General features: G+C 32.0%; 1 protein-coding gene across 2 annotated transcripts; it reads left to right on the top strand.

Annotated features, from left to right (window-relative positions):
- The first annotated feature begins 850 nt into the window (after positions 1-850).
- LOC145258358 (uncharacterized) lies at positions 851-24,327 on the top strand. Of its 2 annotated transcripts, XM_080116595.1 has the most exons (3): positions 851-1,162; positions 16,699-16,807; positions 18,597-24,327. In XM_080116595.1, the coding sequence occupies exon 3, from the start codon at positions 21,567-21,569 to the stop codon at positions 22,314-22,316; it is 750 nt and encodes a 249-aa protein (XP_079972721.1). In that variant the 5' UTR covers positions 851-1,162; positions 16,699-16,807; positions 18,597-21,566; the 3' UTR covers positions 22,317-24,327. The 2 variants fall into 2 exon arrangements, with proteins under 2 accessions (XP_079972721.1, XP_079972720.1); XM_080116594.1 differs by lacking the exon at positions 16,699-16,807.
- The last annotated feature ends 601 nt before the right edge of the window (positions 24,328-24,928 follow it).

Here is a 24,928-nt window from a genome sequence, read left to right on the forward strand (position 1 = left end):
GGCAAAAATATGCTCCAGTTTAGCAGAATTTTTCATCCACTGACCACCACGTACAGACTAGATAAAATATAGTATCAGAAATACTACACTTTAACGTAAGCAGTGATTCACGACTGGGATAAATTACGATAAAAGAAATGTTTATAGGCGATATAATTTTTTTTGTTTAAGATTATGACATAATTAATCCTTTGGAGTTAGCATCTATTTAGTATTACACATGAAATCTGAAGAAAACACTTATGCTAATATAATCGACAGATTTCTAAGATGGCGGCATGATTGAAAGGTAATTGGTTATTAGCTGAGACTCTACATCTACTTTTAAATATAGATATGATTTATTTTTAATTTGCCAAAGTTCTTAACGTTTTCCCTTTATGCATTGCATCCAAGATTTTCATAAACTCATGAGATTTTTACCTATATCTTTCACTCCTGCTATTTTTTTTTCATATTTAACCAATTTTACTATTTTTACTAGTGCTATTTGTCCCATGCCATTTTTATTGATACAGTTTGTACATAAGTTCCTATTTGTCTACTCTATCTGTCTATCATATTCTTAGTGAAGGATTATTTCGGTCGCCACAATACCAAATTTATCCGGGGTGTGGGAGGTACGGGCAAAATGGACAAATAAAGATAGGGGGACCGTTTTGAAAGCCGATTTACCATAATATTTTGTAGGTTTCCGACTACTTTTTGGTTGTATTTGAAAGATTAGAGAGTAAAGTTAATTTCCTAAAAGAAAAAAAAAAATTGTACACGTGTTGTATTGTGTTTCGTATGAATACGAAACTTCCCAATAGCACTCTCCCTGACGAAGCGCTGGCTCTGTATACTACTCCAGTAAGTAATGGACTTTTTACACGAGGAAGGAAATAATGATTACACTGGGTTACGATGACTTGAATTTATTGTTCTTTAGCAATTGATTTTCTTATGAAATAGTTTTCACATTTAAATCATGTTTTTCATCGTTTAATTTTGATTCTTTTATATTTTCATAAATTTTATTTCTTAAAAAATTGGACACACCAAACAAAAGTTGTATCAATTTACTAAAGAAATCCTAACAAACGAAACAAATTTTCTATTTTGAACACAAAAGAAAAACGAATTCATCCTGATTTTTCGTATTGAATTCCTGGAATAAAAGGTAACATTTTTTTATTTTTATACTTTATAAAATTCTTGTATGCACTTATGTTGTGCTGAAATAATAATGTTATTAGTTAGAAAGCCATTCGTAACATGAGGAGGGGGAGGGTGTTTTGTAATTATTCTGTACGTTCATCTAACAATTTAATGAAAAACATGGTAAAATTTTGATTGTACTTGAAAATACTATTTAAAAAAAATTGCTCGGTAATATAAGTGCATAAGCATCAAAATTACATTAAAAAACTTTTAAAATAATCTAAACATTAAAATAAGTTTTTTTTATTGCAATCCAATTATATATATATATATATATATATATATATATATATATATATATATATGGTGAATTTTTATTTATTATTTTATTAGCGATTAATTTCTTTCTTTTTTTTTTCGCTCCCTGAATGCTTTATTATAAGAAAGGAGTTATTTGCCCTTTATTTACATTTTTTTTAAGTAAAAAAAAAGTAAATATATATATATATATATATATATATATATATATATATATATATATATATATATATAAATTTAAAGGAGATTAGAACAATAGTCTAAAGAGCTGAGTGTATTTTAATGTAACAGTGAAATTACTAGTTTAATTAAAATACAGGAAATAGAAAGTGCTCGTTGTAATTTAGATATATAATAAGCTCGATAGTTAAATGTCCTAGAGCTAATTCAATATTAAGTAATGTAATGTGATTTATAATTTAAAATTTAAAAATCAAATTTTAATTAAATTAAAAATCCGTTTCATAAGAAGGAACAACAACAAAATCAATTATCTGTACGATCGTTTCGGAAAACAATGCTTTTTATTGTGGTATACATCAAGTTATGTAGAATAATTATATATAGTTTTTTGGTAAGCAAGGTCTCCTCATCAGCAAATTTTGGAGGGTTTTTATTGAATTTAAAAGACACCATAAATAAACCTAGCATTAAAAGTAAGGCAGATGAATCTGAAAAATTGAAATGAAAGGTCTGGATTTAAAATTTATAAGAAAATTAATATGGGTTATAGATAGAAATAAGTAGAGAAAAATATATATTTTTGAATTTACATTATAAATTTGCTTTAAAAATATATAGAGATATTTACCTTTTAATTTTTCTTTTTTTGAAATCAGGAACTGTGGTTAAAGTAGTCATTTAGATGTTTGCTATAGCTTTTTATCTTATTGAATGATGAATTTTAAAAAGGGGGACGCTCGTGCAATAAATTGTTTCCGTTAGCATATTTTTGATTTAAAGACGCTACGGTTTATATATAGAGAATATTGTTATTACATTTTTTAAGGGGAGATAATTGTCATGTTTTCTTGACTTTATTTATTATTTATTTGACGGGTGTAAGGGAGGTAATTAGTCTAACTTAATTTATTAAAAAAAAAAAAATAATAATAATTGTAATCTATTTTTACTAATAAGTAATTTTTAATGATTTAAGGCGGTTTATATTTATGAAATTTAAACCAACGTTTATGACTACATGTCATAAGCTCCTGTCTTGAATTTAATAGTTTGGTTGTATTTTTTATATCTTCATATTTTTAGGGTCTCTTTTGTACATAGTGCACAAAATTTATCTCCTGGTTTATATGATTTGCAAGTCTCAATTATTTGCCATTTTAAGTTGAAAGAAATATTGCTGTTTTTTAGTTGCTAAATATAGTTGGATAGAGTAGTTTGGTTTGACAGAGAGTTATTTTTAAAAGAATGTTTGTGCGTTGAAATTCTATGTTTTATTAGGCCAGATGTGGAACCAAAATATATTACCTCTTGCTTGTTGTGATTATTTTCCGTTAGGTCTATTGTTGGGTTATTATATGGTGGGTTGATTAGTAATTGATCGGTAGATTGGTTTAAGTTGGTGTTATTATTTAATCTGGTAGTTGAGTTATGGCTGTTAATAGGTTCATGTAGGTTTGGAGTTTTTGATACTGTGCAGCTATAGATAACATTTTTAATTTTACATGAGCCTTGTAGGGGACATTTATTTTTTCTTCTACAGTTACAGTCCGATGTATTTTGTATAGTTGTATTTTGTAGTTTATTAATTTTCTTATTATTAGAGCTAATTATTTTCTGATGAAGGTTAGGCATAGTAGAGTAAGAGACTTTAATTGTGTTCTTATTGAAAATTTTATTATATCTATGGGGGGCTTTAAAGTTATTATCTAATATTTTAAAAAATTCTCTGGCTATGTTTGTTTCTAGGTTTTTGGAATATGGGGGTTGAACCATAGGATCTCCTTGTGTCTATTCTTACGTTTACGGGTTTTGGTTTGCTGTTTATTTGTATTATTATCTAATATTTATGGTTTGGTTTTATCTTTTTTTGTCTCCTGGTTATTTTTCTTAACTCGTATACGGGAAGACATTGCCATATTATATGTTATTACGCTCTTAATAGGTTTATTTTCAATGCAGTTTATGTTTCTATCATTTTCATTTATGAATTTAATTTGTGAATTATATCCAGATTTTTTAAGGGCCTCATTATAGTATTTTTCATTTTTGGTAAATATTGATTTAGTAGAAGACAGTCTAGAAATTCTTAAAGCGATATTGGGAACTATTGATTTTAATATTGATTTAGGGTGGTTTGATTGATTGTGGACATATAGTAGTGATTGGTTAGGTTTATGATAGGGTTCAAAGGTAGAATTCTCAAGATTTAAGGTTATGTCTAAGAAATTAACAATTTTTCTATTAGGGTCGATTTTTATACTAAGTCCATAATTTTTAAATAATTTATGTAGAGCTTTAATTGCTTTTCATAATTTTTATTAGTAGAATTAGTTATGAAAAGTGCATCATCTCTATATAGCCCTCCTTCAAGTTTGATAATTGATTTTGTTGTTGTTCCTTCTTATGAAACGGATTTTTAATTTAATTAAAATTTGATTTTTAAATTTTAAATTATAAATCACATTACTTAATATATATATATATATATATTGATACCGTCATACTTTATAACGGACGTGAATAAAAAAAAGTATGAATCTCCGATTAAAAAAATCTCGTAAAAAATATGATATTCAATCTTATATTTAGAATTTTTCAAAAATATGCTTATTTAAGTAAAACTTAGTTCTACTGCGCTTATTGATCCATGCTGAAATAACGTTATTATTTAGAAAGCCATTTTTAACATGGGTAGGGGACGGTGTTTTTACCTGTTCTGTAGTTTAACCTTACAATTTAATAAAAACAGATATTGTAAAACTTTAATTAAACTTGAAAATACTATTTAAAAAATAGCGCAGATCAATAAGTTCCTTGGCACCTAAAACTTATGCGATTTATGGGAAAATATTAATGTTTACCAAAAGAACAAGGCAGTTTTGTACCTATGCCTTGCTAGGTGTATCAGAATCGGCCATTAAAAATGGCGTATATGAAGTTGAATAAATCAACTTACTATATTCCAAAGCGCTTATAACTACTTGAAAAATGTAATTTAAACCCTATTTTTTTCAATTAAAGGAGTAAAGACCAAATTAAAAAAAAAACAAAAAACAAGTTTAATAGCAAATTATGCAATATTTGTTTTTTAAATCGGTTTTCTTTAAAAAAGATTTAAAGAAAATCAACGAAATTTTATTTAGTTTAATTATAAAAAATATATATAAATTTAAAAAAATCACTTACCTATAAAAAAATTCTATTTAATGTGTACTTCCATTGTTCATTGTTAAGAATTTGTCCATATTTATACTTATATTCCATATCCTTTTTAAATAAAATACTTTTTTAAAACAAGGATTAAAAAAAACACGAACTCAGATTTATTGATTGTTCAAATAAAAGGAGAGAAATCTCTGAATTATTTTTTTGCAATTATCTTACGGTGAGTTATAAACACCAGAATTAATGTCTTTTTATTGCGCGCTGTTAACCAAAATTAGTTTTTTCCGTTAAACAAAAAATCCAGTCGACCGATTTTTTTTTTTAATTCTCTTAACGAAATACACAAATTTTTTATTATTATATCTTATTTCTACTTTATCGAGTGATTTTTTTCTGAAATATCTGAAAAAAGAAAACATTGAATGAAATAGAAAAAATTCTCGTCAGGGTCCAGTATTTACTTGACGATATAAGCATAACATGAGCTTTCATTAAAAAAAAATCAACATGGTTTAAAAAAAAGAAGTTTTACACTTTGTACTTTACAGGTAAATTTCCCAAAAATACTTCTTTTTTTTGTTTTAAATTAGAATATTTTATTTATTGATCTTTTATCTTCAATTTGTGATATATAAAACTTTGGTACGTAAATTAATTATTTACATTTTAATAGACATGTCAAAATGGGGGGGGGTGAATTAAAAAAAAAACGTTTGTCTAAAATATTATATTCAGTTTATTGGAAAGAGCATAAAATTTCACATTGACCCTAAAAATATCGTAAAAATTGAACCAAGAGAAAAGTTTTGATAGATTTTGAAGTTTAAAAATTGAAAAAAATTTCACTGGTAAAATTCAATTGATTTCATATGTAAAAAAAAAAATGGCTCATTGAATGCGCACCGGCACTCTGTAAACACTTTTTTAAAAAATAAAAAATAATATTTCTATAATTTCTTAAACAGCTTTAATAGTTTATTTTGGAAGTATATTCCATACGGAAAATAAACGACCACTTTAAAAAGAGAAATTACGAGTTTTTTATATTTTATTCGCGGTTTTCTATTAGGGCTGTCAAAAATTTTGATATACCTACGGCTACATTCGATAACCCTAAAAGAGTTATCTCCTCCCTTTACACCATCATATCATATGTGTTATTTCGGTTTGATAATTATTCATCTGTGATTTAGGCTTTACAGCATTAACAAAATGAAAGTATATTGTTTTCAGATACAAATTTGATCTTACAGAAAATTATATTAAAATTAAATGAACAAAATAAATTAGAAAAACAAGGGGGATTCAAGGCTATAAATTCTTGGAAATTTATAATTTCAGTTCATGTCTATCAATTTACTGGCGTTCAGCAAGTTCTGTTTCTGTTTGTTTACAATGTCATGAAGATGAATGCTCTGAAAAGTCATGTCTGATTAATGTTATAAAATATTTTGTTGTACTGTAAAATAAAAAGGTACTTGTACAGTTTAATCAAGACATTAAAAAATGAAAATATTGGAAAAAGGTAAACCAATGATTGCCAGTTTCGCCTGATCCATGCTTGATGGGAATTCTCGAGAATGTGGGTCAAATTATGCAAGAGTATCAGAAAACCTGAATTTAACTTGAAAATACTATTATAAAAAATAGCGCGGTCCAAAAAGGGCATAAGCAGCTTATTTCTATTTTATTTTATTATTTTGGTACTTGTATAGTTTAATCAAGACATTAAAAAGTGAAAATATCAAAAAAAGGTTATATTGTAAATATCCGTTTTGGACTGAAGAGCTCTGAAAAAAAATTCTTAATTTGATCGAGTAGATTTTTTTTTACAGTGGAAAAGCACGTTTTTATGATAGCGTGTTGAAGGTAGCCATCTTTGAAATTTTTTAACATGCCACAGAGAGAGAACTCATTTTAAAGCGTTGACACTCTCTCCCCATCTTTTCATTTTTTAATATCTTTATTAAACTATACAAGTACCCCCCCCAAAAAAGTTTCTTATGCACTTTTTGAACCACACTATTTTTATAATAGTATTTTCAAGTTAAATTCAAGTTTTCCGGTACTCTTGCATAATTTGACCCAGATTCTGGGGAATTCCCATCAAGCATGGATTGGGCGAGACTGGCAATCATCAGTTTAAGCCGAGCGTTCTAACAGACGCAGACTAATTTAAAAACAAACAAACTGGAAAAAACAAAACAGAAGAAAAACAACAAATGCAAATAATAAAAAATAGCAAAAATATACCTTTGAAGGACTGGAAAATTTTTTATTTATTTTATTTTATCAATGAAAAGTTTTTTATCTTTTTTCTTCAAGAAAAGGTGAAAGTTTTACTTTTTTTTAAAACTGTAAATTGTTAGGTGTAAGTACAAGTTTTTTTGTTTTTTTTCCAAGACTTTTTGTTCAGTCAAGTTTTTTTTTTTTGCGGGGAGGCGGGGGTCCACAGAAATTTTACATAATCTCACCTATGGAAAAAATGAAAATCAATAACCTCATACAATTCTTCAATGCTGCATTAGAAACAACAGATCAACTCTCAAGTGTAGAGGTTACAAAGACTGATATAATCTCGTCCATTGACAAAATCTCACCTAACTCAGCAGTGGGACCCGATGGCTTTCATCTGCAACTTCTGAAAAAAAAAAACGCTAGCCTCCTACTACAACTGCTCTGGAATAAATCACTACAAGAAGGATATGTACCTCAAGCTATCCCTCCTACTACAACGGCTCTAAATAGAGACAGATTTGAACTACTACAATATGGTAATAAAGACCTTTTCAAGGAAAAATTTGAATATTGGTGTGGCCAGCAAGAAATAACGTCACAGAAAGTAATGAAGGATCTTGCGATTTATGTGAGTAAAGATGTCACCTTCACACAACATATTGACCACACTACAGTGGTCGCAAGACAACTAACAGGATAGATACTGAGAACCTTCAGGAGCAGGAACAGGAAGTGCATACTCACACTGTGGAAATCCCTTATTCTCCCAAAGTTGGAATACTGCTGTAAGCTGTGGTCTCCACAAAAAGTAACACATCTGCAAAATAGAAGCACCCCAGAGAAGATTCACCAGCAAAATATATGGAGTAGACCAAATGAATTACTGGGAGAGGCTGAAGGAGCTGCAACTGTATTCACTACAATGCCAAAGAGAATGATGTATTATCATCTACATATGGAAAATCTTGGAAGAAAAGGTCCATCTGGCTGAAAAAGATACCTGACCAGCCACCAACACCAGGCTACCCTAGTCCCAACTATCATCGCCAAAAGAAGATCTGAGAAGGATGAATGAGGGTGGAGATGCAGCGCACAAAATGCACTCCCAACCTCCCCATGTTAAGAACGGCTTTCAAAATACCCCCCCAACTTCCCCATGTTAAGAACAGTTTTCAGAATAAATACCTCTCCCAACCTCTCCATGTTAAGAACAGCTTTCAGAATAGACACCCCCTCCCCAACATCCCCCATGTTAGGAACAACTTTCTGAATAGGCACCCCTCCTCAACTTTCCCATGTTAAGAACCACCATTACTGAAAAAAAATCCCCATAATTTATCAATTTTTTTTTTCAAAAAAAAACGTTTCTTTAATTGTTACACAAAAACTTTAAAAAAAACCTTTGCTTATCTGTTTTCATTGGACTCCCCCCCCCCAAAAAAATTACATTAAAAAACTTATATTACACAAAATAAAACAAAAGACTTGTTATGCTAGGTAATTGTTGCTTGGTTTATTTTTTGTTTTGTTTATTTCTTCTGTTAAAATTATTATGTTTACATGTTTCCTTCATATTTTTTTTTTTTTTTTGAGCAGCGTTTGTAACACTTTCATAATCAGGGAAGCTCAGCGGTTAATGTGTTCCAAGCAACACCGATCAGATGTTGAGTTACATCTAGTTCAAATTATGCACAAGTGTTGAAAATACGTAAAAATATGTTTACGAAAAGCATAAATTGTTAGATGAACTCCAGGAAAAAGTTCAGTTTTTATCAAGACAACTTTATATTTTTTTTGCTTCCTTTCCACATCCTTTCAACGTGGTTCATTGTTACCTTCGTCACGGGGTCTGCAAAATGCATCCTCATGATTCACTGCTAGGTGGTTGGGGGGGGGGATCCTTCCCCTCCTACTTTGTTACAAACCCTTCCAACAGTTGGATGTATGACTGTAGTCCCCAGCAGAATATATTTGTTTATTAGTGGAATGAAGGTTTCGGCATTGCGATTTGATATGGTACCCCCCCCCCCAAAAAAAAATCCCCTCTTTGTCGATGATGCAAATAATAAATAAAAATCCGATTTAGCGTTTCACATTTGAACAATGCTCGCTGAAACCAATGATTGCCTGAGACATTTCTGATGAGAATTCCCAAGAATCCAGGTCAAATTATGCAAGAGTACTCTTTTTTATATGAAATTGTTAGGTGAAAGTACAGAATAGTTACAAAACACCCTTCCCTGCTCCTGTTATGTTTGGTTTACAATAATAATGTTATTTATTTCAGTGCACTTCAAAAATCGCAGCAGTTCCCCCCCCCCCAATAAAAATAGCGAGTTTCGTTTGCATATTTAAAATGGGTAAGCATTAATAAGAAGCGACTTTTCTAGGGTGTTTATATAAGCTGACGGTTAAGTTCCTCGATGTTACAAAGGTTTTGCCTGGAGCTGTCACCTGCAAAATGAAACAGTTTTGTTTTTCATTTTAATTATTGTTAGAATAAAAAATATATTAGGCTATCAATTTTTCTATTTGTTTAATGATTAAAAAAAGGACAATTTGAAAAAAAAATGGGGAAAAATCATTCCATTTTACAGATTACAGGTCTTGGCAAAACTTTTGTAAACATTGCTGGACTAATCTTGAATTTAATCTAGCTGACGTTATATTGTAAACAAACACAGACGGAACAATAAACGTCAATTTATCCTTTTGTTATCTATAACAAAACCCCCGCTACTGCCCTCCCTAGACTTCTCCCTTTTCTACATAACTCTCTTATAAAAAGAGGATGACTTAGTGTAAAATTGCCAATCAATAAAGCTGTGATTACACTTGGTACTGGGTCATATTTATTTATATACTAACTCATAAATGTAACACGGTGACAGCACTTTTATGGAACCTAACCAAAAAATATGTTCCGTAGACATGGTCAGATGCCAAATAAGTAGCTTTCAGCACTGTAAAAAAAGCCATCACAAACTCATCGATCTTTATGTACTACAATCCTCACAAGAATAGTGCATGCGGGTATGGGTTAGGATCAGCTCTAACACAAGTTGACAAATCAGTTGGATTTGTAAGTAGATCCCTATCAAATGGCCAACAAAGATATGCACTTATTGAGAAGGAGATGCTGGCAGTGGTATATAGCCTAGAAAAATTTTACCATTATACCCACAAAAGAGAAGTGGTAGTTTGGATTGACCACAAGCCCTTTGTTTCAATCAGCAAAAATCCCATTTCAAAAGCATCAAAACGGTTACAGAACCTCCTGCTATTGGCCCAGCAATACAACTATACACTCCAATATAAGCCAGGGAAAGATATCCCATTGGCAGATATGCTGTCATGATTATCAACAAGCAAGCCAGAGTTTAAAGAAATAATATCAGTTAAAAATCTGACAATGCAACCAATACTAGACCACAGGCTTGCAGAGATTCACCAAAAGACAGTTGAAGACTCCAACATAAGAGCACGGGCAGAAGTAATTGCTAAAGGGTGGCCAGATTATAAGAAAAGCCTGCCAAACTCAATCAACTGTTCTTCAATTTGATGAACTCACAATACAAGATGGACTAATACTGTTCCATCTGCCTGCTTCCCACCTGACTACAACTTGGATGTCTTCAAGTCCAACGTTAACAAATTCCTAATGAACCGCCCCCTTAAGTAAACACTTCATCAAATCTCCACACTAACGTACTGTACTTGCAATAACCCTTATCCCTGAGTGACTTCCGGGCCTTGATAAGTGGTGACCACCGTGTAAAAAAAAAAAATACTGCATACTGGGGGTCGGGATTAAACAAAAAGTACACTGAGGCATAAATACATGTCTGCAATTAGCAAGGGACCTCATATTTTGGTCAGGAATGTCTAAAGAGGTTGGACAATACATTGAAGGCTGTGGCACCTGCACAACCTATGCAGACTTTCAGCCAGCACAAGCACAAATCTTAGCACTAGTGCTGGAAAGACCTTGGTATCATGGGGAGGGAACAGCTATCTGATCACAGTGTACAGACATAGCAATTTCTTTTAAATTGACAAACTGGATATACCCACATCAAAAGCTAGGATTGAATGCATGAATGCGCATTTCACATGCCATGAAATTCCAGACATACTGGCATCTGACAATGGTCCTCAATTTTCTGTAATACACCTTCAGAAAATTTGTAAGGAAATAGCTGTTGAAACTCAAAACAATATTGCCAGGCAACAGCCAAGCAGATGTTGCTGTGAATCGGAATTAAAAATCACCAAACACCTTTTCCACAAATGCAAAGCATCAAGAAAAGATCCATTCTTACGGCTGTTGAACCTATGTAATGTGCCAAACAAAGGACTAAGTACCAGCTCAGTACAAAGACTCTGGTAGACGGACAAGGTCAACAGTGCCAGCTGCCGAATTAAGACTTAAGCCTCACTTCCCACACTCAACTAATGAAGCATAGGGAAAACAGGAAAGAAAGCTTAGACATCATGAGACATGAAAACAGCTTAAAGGCCTTAACGTTGGTGACAATGTTCAAGTTCAACCATCCAATCTGTAAAAAAGAGAATGGAGGGAAGCAACAGTTTGAAAACGAATGAAATAGAAGCAAGAGACAGACAACTATACTGCTGAAACAGGTGATTGCTACATAAAAGGCCCTAGTCAAAACATTCCTTCCCAGAATACCATCAGACTACATGCACAGCTGATGCTCACCCTCAGTCCCAAATACATCCTGACAAACCCATACTAAAAAGAGAAAGGGTTGCATAGGAAAACAAATTTGCAGAAGAAATGAAATTTATGGAAGGAATGATAGCCAACAGCTGAATACACATTCAGGATGCATTATTCAAAAACCTGCATGCTACAACAAATGAACAATCCACCCTTCCCCATGTTACCATTCAAAACCCTTTTTTCTATCCCTTCCATCTAAGAAGAAAACAAAATGAACAAACACCCTCCCTGACAGAGGGGAGATGGATGCTATGCATAACCAAACCTCCACTACTGCTCTCCCTAGTCATCTCCCCTTTCTACATAACTCTCCTATAAAAAGAGGAGGACTTCTCATTGTAAGTATTTATTTTACAGAAAAACCAACAAAATAAACCAAAAAATGTTAAATAATCAACCAAATTTTAAAATGAACTAATTTTTACATAGCATTGAAAGTATATTGTTCTCTGATGCATTTAATAATGTAGAAATACCTGTCCCTTCTTATGTTGTCTCCACGACTCTTCCATGATATGAGAATGGAACAAATGGTCATTTGTGCCTAGTATCCTCATCTTTCTTTTTACGTAACTAAAATCTCTTCACAGTTTGTGTGTGGATTGATGGGTCCACTGGTTCCATAAAATTTTGTTTGTGGACCATCTTATAATGATTGTATATACTGTGAAGAAAATCCTGCAGACCTTTCTAATGCCATGTCACTTATGACCCTGGTCCCTGGCAGAATCCAGGATCTTATAATTGGGAATAATATTTCCCGATCGATCTTTTCTACTTCTTTTAGGTTGTACCAGTTTGTTCCTCTTTCAATCGCCCCATACTCCATTGTTCACTTTATCCTCTATTATAACTTCATCTGAAGAACAGACTCAGCGATCTCAACTTCTTTCAATAGATTGGTTTGTTCATCTATTCCACCAAGCATCATTGGGTTATCCATTCTATCTCTCGCACAGACTTTATAGACAAAAGACATCCAGTTTATAATAGTATGTTCTGATACCTCAATTTCTGTTCTTGTTCTGCACTGGAGAATTTCCCTGCTTCACCAGGATAACAACTGCAGGTGGCTTCTTTCAAAGAATGACCCTTTCATTACACTAGCTGTGAACATACAAGATGGTGAGGGACAATTCCATACAAATCTGTTTAAATGTTTGGATCTTTTGTTTAATCCCCTAGGCTTATTGCAACTTTGGCAGATATTGGTGTTCCTTACGATCCCTAAAGAAGCTGCAGCTTGTAAGTCATTTTCAATGAATTTAATGAAATTGGAAAAGGTCCATCTGTTTTCTTTAATTTCTGTAATTATTAATACCTGATCAACAACATCTGTTTTTATAATGAAGAAATTGAAGAAAATAAAAATGAATAAAGAATAATAATTCAGTATTTGCGAAAGATTGTGTAATAACTTGTAATAGGGGAAAACTAATTAAAAAGCAAATATGACACTGAAATGGGGGAAGATGCCCCTTTTAGAGTTATCGAAGATAGCCGGGCGTAAGTACAAAACTGACAAACACATTAATTTCGATTTAATTGGTCCAATTCTTATCAACTAAGCGCAAAAATCTGTTTTTGTGGTATTTAATTGTTTTAACATTAAAAAAAAAATTTCTCTCTACACATATCTATTGTATCGATAGAGAATTCCATTTGATGTTTGATGTATTATCAACTATATAAGATTTTAGAATGGGGCTTACTTTTTATAAAGTTTACATAAAACGAGCATCAATTTATCGGGCAGTTAGCAGAAACTTAATGTAGAAAAAGAAAAACCTTTGTAAATCTTTACAATCAAACCAAACACAATTTACCCGATAAAATTTAAAAAGCTATTTTTTTGGTTATTACGTTTCAACAGCCTACACCTTTTACATGAGTAAAAATTCACAATAGGAATGAAGATGATGTTTAGTCCATAAGAAACATTTTTAAAAAATTGTCATAAAATCAAATAAAAAGTAATTTTCTAATTTTTGTACACTGTTTCAGCCATTTCCGTGACTGAAACAGGATTCCCCGATGATATACGGGATTTAATATGTAAATACTGAATTATTTGGATGCCAATTTATTAGAAATAACTCATCATTATGTGATTAAGTGAACGGTTATTACACTAGTAGTTATATTTAATCTAAGAAAATATGAAAATATAAAATCAAACTAAATATTACAGTATGGGGATTGAGTTACAAAAAAAACTCCATTCAAATTGTTTTTATTCATTTATTTTTTGCAATTAACTCATCAAGTGACCCATCTTTCACAATGTTGTCTATCATTCTCTTTCTTTATAAATATTTATTATATTTCAAAGAATTACATATACCATACTGGGGATCAGTATTTGGCATCTCAGTACTACGCATGTTCATCCAGAATCTGTCTTGGGCTTAACTCTCTTCCCTGTCCTCATCAATAATCCCCCAAATGATATTCTAAGTTCATCTGTCAACATATATGCAGACGACATTACCATAAATGGAAAGACTTCAAAGGCCAACAACAACCAAGATCTGTTACTCTCTCTCCTCAGACTACCATTTATTAAGATAGGTCCTAAAATAGAGTACTGTTGCTACATTTGAGCAGGAGCTGCTTGCAGCATGCTCTCATACCTTCACAGAGGTCAAACCCAGTTTGGAACCCTGGTAGGTGATGCCTGTCTCTATTCCCTACAATGTCTTTCCCACAGAAGAGATGCTGCAAGCCCGTGTCTGCTGTATCATTGTTTTCCTGGCAGGGTCTCATTTAACGTTCAAGCTATGGTTTCCCATTGCAAAATTTTCACAAAAAATGCTCTTCAGATTAAGCAACTTCACACACTTCTTACAATATTGTCATTTCCAAGAAAAAAGTGGAATAATCATTAGACCATGGCATTTAGAAGGTAAACACTTTTTCTTTTCATTATAATTTTGTTTTTCATTTTATAATTTATTTTTGCTTATATCATTTTGAATTTATGAATTTCCCACCTTAACCTATTTGATAAGTTTGTAATTTTGAATATATATCATTTAATTCATATATATATATATATATATATATATATATATATATATATATATATATATAAACACATTACTATTTCATTTACTCATATAAATGAATATATTTTATGTGTAAGTTTTCAGTATTTACTCAACAGTGCTCAATACATAAGTAGAGCTAGGTAGTAAGTTATGCCTGACGAATTCTCATGTGGATGAAATTCAGAATATTTGGTGTAGCTTAATTGCCATATATGTTTTCATAACTTACTATATATATTATTAAATATTTTTATCCAAATGTTTAATATATTACAATATATCAACAAATGTCAATGTACATATACCAATAAAAAAAACTATGTAAAAATAAAAAATTCAAACTAAAATGGTCCATAGTGGATAAGGGGGAGAAAATATAAACCTAGTAAATCTGAAAGATGTTATATGTGCCTACTTGGAGCTTATTGCATAGTGAATCCCAAAGAAGAAACTTTTAAAAAAAGTGGATCCTATACAAAGTTGTCATAGGAATAAATTCCTGCTCTCATGCCTAAAACTTGGCTGGAATCAATTTTAAAAGAAAACCCACAGAATATACTAATAGTAAAGTATAAGTTGAACCCATAAATTTAACATTAAAAGTTAAAAATGATGAAATAATTAAATAATTTAGTAGGTCTTCAACTTCACATCCTGAAAATTAAATAATTATAACCCAATAAGAAGAAATGGAAATAGTTTTAATCGTAAAAATAGTTATGGAAAATAAGATTAAATGCTGGTAAATTCAACAGCACAAAAAAGAGAGAGAAAAAACAAGAATAATCAAATGGCAGACATTGGCACAGACTAATTGAGAAAAAGTAAAATTAATTTTTGTAGTATATGAGGTTGAAAATAAATGAAAAAGATAAACAGAATGGGCATTGTGAAGGTGAGATTATCCTGCAAAATTAAATAACAATGATTAATAAATAATAAAGCCAAAATATGGAATTATGAAAACTTAAAACTTAAGATTTTGGTGAATCAATAAAATTAGATATCCAGAGTTATCTCCCATTGAACACGATATGTTTTGAATTAGGAGATAAACAAAAGCAAATTAAACCTGAATGATTAAGCAATGGTAGAATTACAAAAATAATTTTAAATTCAAAAACGTAACAATTATAGAATGCAGATTTATTTTTAATTAAAAATATTTTGTTTAGAATGAACTATTAATAACAATCAATTTCTCACAAAATAAAATTAGTAAAATCGATTTGTAAACATTAGGGATAAATTCAAAAGATACACATTTTTTTTGAGGTGGATTAGAATATATGTAAATTTAATTGAGGATTTGAATTGATCGTCTGGTACTTTAAAAACAAGTAAATTAAATAAATAATTTAGGGAAAAATTTAATTAGGTTAGAAAGACATTGGGTACTAAGGCGGTATAAACATAAACAATGAACTGAAATTTAAATTCCCAAAATACAAATACGAAAATAGGATATTCCAAAAATTCTATAGCCATTGGAAAATGATTTAAGCAAAAAACATGTCGAGGAGAAGGTAGATTGTACTACTTAGTACCGTTAATAACAGGATGAAAATCTCTTCAGATATGTATCAACGAATTTGTCTTTTTTTTAAACTGTCTGATTAAATGCTAATTAAGAATATTTTTGAATCACAAAGTTTAAAATTGTCTGAATGGTGTTGAAACAATTATAACATTCTTGAAGAATGCTCAACATGATGCTAATTTTTTTCTATTTGTCTTGGTTTTTAAAACTTATATATATATATATATATATATATATATATATATATATATATATATATATATATATATATATATATAATTATCCATATACAGTACTGTTTTGCTGTTTCACAGCTCATCAGTGTGGCTAGACAGGCAACTACCTCAAGCCAGGATCAGAACTCGACTGCCTAAATGACAGTGAAAGCTTCTAACCATTACGATATACGGTGGCTGCTGTTTGGTGAGTGAATTAACAATGTTTTGACATTGTCCAAATGCCTCCGCTCGATTTGTTTACACAAAGAGCGTCCCTTAATATGCTAATGGCCGTTTGTATATCAGTTCCCAATATGCTCAATCCAAGATAGGGAGCATTATAGTCATCCACATACAGTACTGTTTCGCTGTTTCACAGCTCATCAGTGAGGCTGTATATATATATATATATATATATATATATATATATATATATATATATATATATATATAATGTAATTTTAACCAGTGTCATATATTTTCATAGGTTCATCAAAAAGATTATTATTGCATATAAGTGCTACTGCTTTCCACAAACACATACACATATTTATATACCAATATCCCAAATTATAAAAAATATTTTTTGAAAGGAGCTTTTTTAGTGCCCAAAAGGTCACTTTATCGATCTGCATATAAAATTATTTGTAAATGCAGACATTTAATCAGTGTGTTGAATTATGATATCTGTAAATATTGGTAAATAAATTTATAATTTACTCATTATCAAGTAAACTAAATATTTTTAGGACATAGCCGAGGCCGCTTTAAAGATGGTGGTCTTTCCCAATCCTGCTAGATATTCTATACATCTACAAACAAAACATTTGCACATACATAGAGTATGGCTGCCAGATCTGGGCTAATACAATTACCACACTTTAGACAGAGTTAAAAAGCATCTCAAGTTTTGTAGAGTGAAACGCAATGCACCTGTACATTGCTTACTTGAAATCCATATCCATGTTAATATCAAAAACGAAAATATGTGAAATCGTTATCTTTCTGGGAAGCAAAAACAATGGATCCTGCACACTGGATGATGAGATTGATAATCGAACTGCAAAGGCCAGTGCAGCATTTTGAAAGCTTAAGCATCAACTGTGCAGCGAGCATGGGATTCGACTTGAAACTTGTACAAATCTACTGTGTTAACTAGTTTAGCATATGGATAAGAAACATGGACACCGATGACACATTAACAAACATTATGTCTTCCACAAGAATTGTCTGTGAACAATACGTGGTATTTCTTTCTGTGTTAAGGTACTAAAAACATTGATTTGATATTACAGGAATGTAGAGCTTTCTCATGCAGTCATAGCTTCACTGGGCAGACCATGTATTGAGAAGAAACGATAATAAAATTCCATAAATGCTGATGTTTCATGATGGAAAGAATATTATGACGCGTTTTTAACCTTCTGCCCGTAGATATAGAGTGAAGACTTTTAGTAGATGGCCATACAACAGGCTGTATATCGTTTCAAGTGGCAAATTGGAGCTAACAATAACCATCTGACAAGATTTGCTTGCCTGCAAAATGTAATTGAGAAAATTAAAAGTCTGCTACTACTTATCAAATGCTTCCAATACTTATACCTCCAAATGCTGTTGGTTACATTGCATATCCAAGGCGGGATTGAAATGCCAGCAATGATTCAAGCATCAATGAAATGGCCAGGAATTTTATTCTCAGAACCACATAATGTGGAACATGACAGGAGAATCCATTACATATACACACTTTTAAATGTTTGTTTTGTCAGCTCGATGTAAATCATATAAAAATTCTAGTTATATTTGTGTAGACTGTATCCTAAGTTCAAAATTTTCAATTAACTTTCTTCTGTGTCTCATATGCCTTTGTTGATGAAATTAATCTAGAATGTGAAGTCTATCCAATAATATTTCCAATAAAAAAATAGAATGTCAATATGTAAGGAAGAATATGAAAAATATTGATTTTCATTTATTTTTTTCTTTAATTACAGATGTTCCTGCTTGGACGTCTTGCAAAATTCTAATGGATCATCATTTTTTTTAAACATTGGTCTATAGAAATTATTGTCTTGTGTTTGAAAGACAACAGGGACATATGTGTGAAAATGTATTTTTCTTGATACTACTATTTAATAAGTTCTCTGAAATAGTAATGTAAAATATTGTTCAAATAAAAAGACGTTGTCGAACCACAATTCACAGAAATATTTTATACAGTGTGATAAACATAAGAACTAATAAGAGTCTCTTACAGACGTGATGCTAGACAAGTGTTATATTATCGAGCAGAAACTGAAGTTTCTGAAATTTGCTTAAACACATGTAAATTTAAACAAAAATTACGAGAGTAAAATTCCATATTATTGCTACATTAATAATCTTGGTCCAGAATCAATTTTGTGATGTCTGATGATACTAGTGTTCTAAAAAGATAGTGAGATATATAAAAACACACATTAGAGAAAAGTAACATTCTTGCAAAGTGTGTTTACATAAGCAACGCTAGTGATATATATGAAAACTAAAACTATGGAAAAGCCACATTCTTCTGAAGCTAGAGAATATTTATCTTCTGAAAACTCGAATTCAATCAGCGAACTTACACTGAATGAAACAGAAATAGAAAAAACACATTTTTGTAAAGTGTGTGGCTATTCTTGTTCTGAAAATTCAAATTTAGTAAAACACATGATAACTCATACTGGGAAAAATCCACATTCTTGTAAAGTCTGTGGATATTCCTTTTCTAGAAAATTATATTTAATGAAACATATGAAAAATCACACTGGGAAAAAGCCACATTCTTGTGAAGTGTGTGGACTTTCTTGTTCTCAAAAATCAGATTTAGTGACACATATGAAAACTCACACTGGGGAAAAACCACATTCTTGTGAGGTGTGTGGGTATTCTTTTTCTCGTAAATCAATTTTAGTGAGACATATGAAAACTCATACTGGGGAAAAACCACATTCTTGTGAAGTGTGTGGATATTCTTGTATTGAAAAATCAACTTTATTGATACATGTGAGAAGTCACACTGGGGAAAAGCCACATTCTTGTGAAGTATGTGGATATTGTTGTGCAAGAAAATCACATTTACTGAGACATATGAGAACTCACACGGGAGAAAAAAGAGAAAAGAGAGAAAAAACACATTTCTGTGGTGTTTGTGGATACTCTTTTTCTGACAAATCAAAGTTAGTGACACATATGAGAACTCACAGTGGGGAAAAGCCACATTCTTGTGAAGTATGTGAATATTCTTGTTCTGAAAAATCCAAGTTAGTGAGACATATGAGAACTCATACTGGAGAAAAGCCACATTCTTGTGAAGTGTGTGGATATTCTTGTTCTGAAAAAGCAGCATTAGTGAGACATATAAGAACTCATACTGGAGAAAAGCCATATTCTTGTGAGGTATGTGCATATTCTTGTTCTGAAAAAACAAGGTTAATGAGACATATGAGGATTCATACTGGCGAAAAGCCATATTCTTGTACTATATGTGAATATATTTGTTCTTATAAATCATGTTTAATGAAGCATATTAAAAGGAAACACAATCAATGAAAGTCATATTCTTGCAAATCTGTTTGTTGTCTTCTACGTATTCACATTATAAGAATTTCACGAGAAAAAAACATAAGACATAAAAACATGAAACTATATCCAATGACTGTTGGCAGAAGAGGCAGTATAACCTGAAACAAAACTGAAAGAATTCATGATTGATGAAACTATTCCCAAAGACCATTTTCATAATAGAGCGAAAGTCAAGAATCTAACACAATATGAGGAACTCAGAAATTGTTTACAAACGGCAAAATCTTTGGAAAACATAATAATTCTGTTTTTCATAGAAGCAAATTATTTTGTTAGTCTTAAGAAATAGCTAGACAAATCTTTGGAAGTCCAAGCTGCTTTGTAACAACATATCTGCTATGAAATTTGGCCATTTTTACGTTCTTTCATTACAAAAAAATATGGCAACCAAAATCAGTTAATGAAAAAACGTAAAAAAGGACAAATTTGGCCTTAAAAATGCCAATTTGTCAAACATTAGCAAGGCCAAATTTTAAAAGTAATACAGTGGCTTTGATTGTTGTACATTTAGTCAAATGAAAAATGATGAAAAAACAAAAATGAAATTTTCTCTGATTTTATTTCAGCCTTTGGGTCTAATAATGTTTTATATAAAATAATTTTTATGAATTTTTATTTTTCAAATAATTTATGCCGCTAAGCTACACATTTACCAAACTCCCAATAGAAAAAAAAGTGTTTTGAATACAAAAACAATGAAGTCATGTCACTAATATTTTTGTATTAAATATTTTGAATGAAAGCCAATTTTTTTTTCTTTTTTTCGCACTTTTAAAAAATTTCTTCCATTAAAATAAATTTAACATTCAATGTTTTGGTAAATTTTTAGTTTTAGTGGACATTCACCTGTAATTTGTTGAATTCTATAAATTTTCAGGTATACTGAGAATGAATATCGCATTCATTTTTTGCGCAAACAAGCAGTTATCCATATTTGAAGACATTCAGCATCCAACGTAATCACTATTGTTTTTACTAGCAGCAATCTTGTTTCCCAATAACAAAAAACACCAAAAGAACTTTCCCACAGAATTCGACCAATGCACCAAAACCTGGGCTATGTCGTGGAAGTAGTCCGGTGATCAGCCACCACAAAAATTATACAATAGAGTGGCAGAGTATAACATCCCTGCAAAATCCCACAGAGATTATGATACTGAGCTACAGGTCTGGATTAATAATGGATGGTTAGTTCCGTACCCAGAAAAGGAATTGGGGCCCCCAAAGGGCCTGATCCCACTAATGGCGGTCAAGGTATACTTTCAAGTAAGCATGCACAAATCACTGGCCATACCAAACAATAATAATCAAAGGACAGAGGTATTGCCTGACTTGGACTCTATGCAGCACCATCCATCATGCAAACCATTGTTGATGCTATCCTAATGAAGGATAAGCATATACAGCAGGCAATTTCTGCTTATAATGACGATGTACATGCAGACGAAAATGTGCCTGCAACACGTGAAGGAGCATCTGAGAAACTTCTCAGCAAAGAACCAGAAAAATTGCAGAATGGTGCAAGACAGGTCTGGGGAGAAGATAATGCTTTGTGTTGGAGAAGAGAGGACAAGATCCAAGACATATGTCATGTTGTCACACAACAAAATATATTTTCACTTTGTGACAAGTTGATTGGACACCTTCGTGTTACTGTGCCATTTATTGAAAGGAAAGCATCTGATGTACCTACAGGGTGGAACGACAAAGTAAATAATGCCCCTCTGAAAACCATGATCAAGAAGGTTCTCACCAGACTCGACAAAGAAGATCCGGTGCAAGGCAAATGGTACATTGAAGGCAAAGCTCTTGACGTCTGGGTAAATGCAAGCTCTCGCTACGGTGTGTCATTGATATATAATGGGGCAGTGATAGAGGATGCATGCTGGTTACGTCCAGAAAAGGACTCCCAACATATAAACCTAGCAGAACTCAATGCCATCATTAAAGGAATTAACTTGGCAATCCTCTGGAAGATGACCACCTTGCACTTATTCACCTATTCTGCATGTGTTCATAAATGGGTCTTGAATACCCTTACCAGTAGAGCCAGGATATGGACTAAAGTTACGAGTAAAATGCTCATCTGGCGCGTATTGACACAATAGTGAAACTGGTGAAGGAATATGCACTGTTGGTGGATGTAGTCTTAGTCCAATCTAGTCAAAACAAGATGGATCAATTGATGAGAGTGCCTCAGCGGTGGCTTGATGCGATTAAGAGGAACACCAAACCTGTGCAACCTGTTTGAACTGCATCTGTGAACTCGGTCGAGTTATACCAGATCAAAATTGTTCACCAACAAAGTGTGAAGCAGACACTTTACTTTGTGAAGTGAATTAACCCTGGGGTTTCCAAAGCCACTGTGAGAACCATCATCAAAGAATGTGAAGAGTGTCAGATTTGTGACCATCAACGAGACGCTGGGTGAGCGGACACCCAGTGTGGGTGAAGATAATGAGTTAGTCGATGACATTCCAGATGAAGGCACAATAATTGTTGGAACTATTCCTGATTAATGCACAACGGTTGTGCTGCCACAAAGAGGCACGACTGTACCATATGTGATAATAAGATCAGGAGGGGAGTGTAGTGGTAATTCTTCTAATGCACTTACCTCCAAAAGACAGAAAGTCTGTTCCGTTTGCTGTAAATACACAGGGGCTGGGAGAGGAAGAAGAAGTGATAGGCGTGGTTGATTTTATGGGAAAGAGGGCAAGACTAACCGTGAGAATTCCTGAGATTTGAGAGGAATAAAAGACCGAACTCAGACGGATAGGCAACTGTGCTTTTGCTCAAGCAGAGAAAACAGTGAGAAGAGAGGAAAGTCCTTTCCTAAAAAAAGTTTTCGGCTCAAAGAGAGGCTGCAGGACTCAGCAGTTTTCAAAAAATATTATTTATTGAATTGCTATAAATAACATTTTTAATGTTTTAAGATTATTTTAATGAATTAAATTTTTGGTAAATATTACCTTACGCTACAACAGAACACCAACCACTAATTTGTTATTTTAGAGATATTCGAAGTCACTGACAACAAATCTGATAAACCTGTCACAAATTTACCGTTTGCATCGTATAAACCCTTGGATTTTGGAACTATTTTGGTACCATACCGCCTTTGTTAATGCTACAGACGAGCATGCAGTAGTGTTTTGTTACCTGATGCATTTGCACGTGTTGCAGACATTTGAAATAACAAGAAAGTTTTACATAGGTTTTAATGCTTTTTAATTGATCTAAAAAATTAAGTATAACTTTACACCAGAGACATTAAAATAAATAAATATATAACATTTCAGTTATGCGCACATGTACCGTATCCACCCATGCAAATTCTGTGGAATTAAAAAAACTTGTCTTTTCATGCGGACATAACACAGAGCATACCACGTGGCAAAGGGAAACTTTCCATCTAATCAACGCTCAAAGAAAAACACATTTCTCAAATTTTTTTCTGACAGCTTTGCTGGAATCACCCAAAAGCTTATAAAATACATCGCATTAAGATCAACTGTGTCTTTGCCTCTTTTCTCCCAGTTGGCTGGCAACACCACCTGAGGGCTTTGGCCTTAGGCTAACCAACATGACTTCATATGTCATCCACCTCAATTCTCTTTTTCAGCTAGTGGTCATGCCGCGAACATATGCAACGCCTCATGAAAAACAGAAATGCATTGCCGCTAATATTAATGTTCCAATCTTACTGGATTAATTCCTAAAAAATAACCTTTTCTCAACTCGGACACATTTAAGGAGCAAAATTACCACACTACTGGAACTAACTAATATAACATATTTTTAATTCTTTTGGTTAAAAAAAAAAGAAGCATTTTTTTCTTAAAAAAACATGATTGCCTTAATCGGAAGAAGATTTCTCTTTTCCTCTTTTGTTACAGTTTTTACTCAAGTTCTATCTGACTGTAAGAAATATATATAAAGTTCTCAAGACTATACATGATTCTAAAAATCTAAAACTTATTTCCAAGAACTACGAACATCTCGTAAAACATTTAATGACTTATTTTTCTCTTGCATTTCGATACAGCAAGCACATGAAAATACAACAAGAAAAAATGTATTTTTATTGTTAAATAAAACCTTATTATAAACGTAAAAGTTCGTTTAAACATTATGCTGATTCTGACACTTTTATTTATTTTTTGTTAATGTTAAGGTGTGGGTGATTTTTATCCGTGTTCATGTCGCTGATGTGATGCTGTCATCGATGAGGATCGGTCATTCCTTGTTATCACACTGGCGACACTTATACACACCCTCCAACCATTACATAAGTTTTCATGAGTAATTTACAAAAACATATTTTTATATTTTTCGTTCTTTTTTATTGAGGGAGGAATTCAATTATAACACTTAACAGGTGCTTATGTAGTTTAAATTATCGTTTAGGGATCGGTAGAGGGTGGCGATTATTCAGTTACATAACTTAACAGGTGCTTATGCAGTTTAATTAACCGTTTCAGGGGGCGGGGAGGGGGTGTTTTGGTAGCCTCATCCCGCCCTTTCAACCTCCCGTAAACGCTTAATTAAACTGCATAAGCACCTGTTAAGTTATATAATTGAATACCCCCAAGCGGTTAACTAAACTGCAGAAGCACCTGTTAAATCTTATAATTGACCCCCCCCTCCTATAAAAAAGAACGAAAAACATAAAAATATGTTTTTGGAAACCACTCGTGGAAACTTAATTCTTTAGATC

Source organism: Euprymna scolopes, chromosome 33, assembly GCF_053919585.1.
Source record: "Euprymna scolopes isolate OS-2025 chromosome 33, ASM5391958v1, whole genome shotgun sequence".
NCBI lineage: Eukaryota > Metazoa > Mollusca > Cephalopoda > Sepiida > Sepiolidae > Euprymna > Euprymna scolopes.

Excerpts from the sequence above, each read along its gene's own strand:
- LOC145258358 (XM_080116595.1), top strand. The coding sequence starts at position 21,567 with ATGCAAACCATTGTTGATGCTATCCTAATGAAGGATAAGCATATACAG.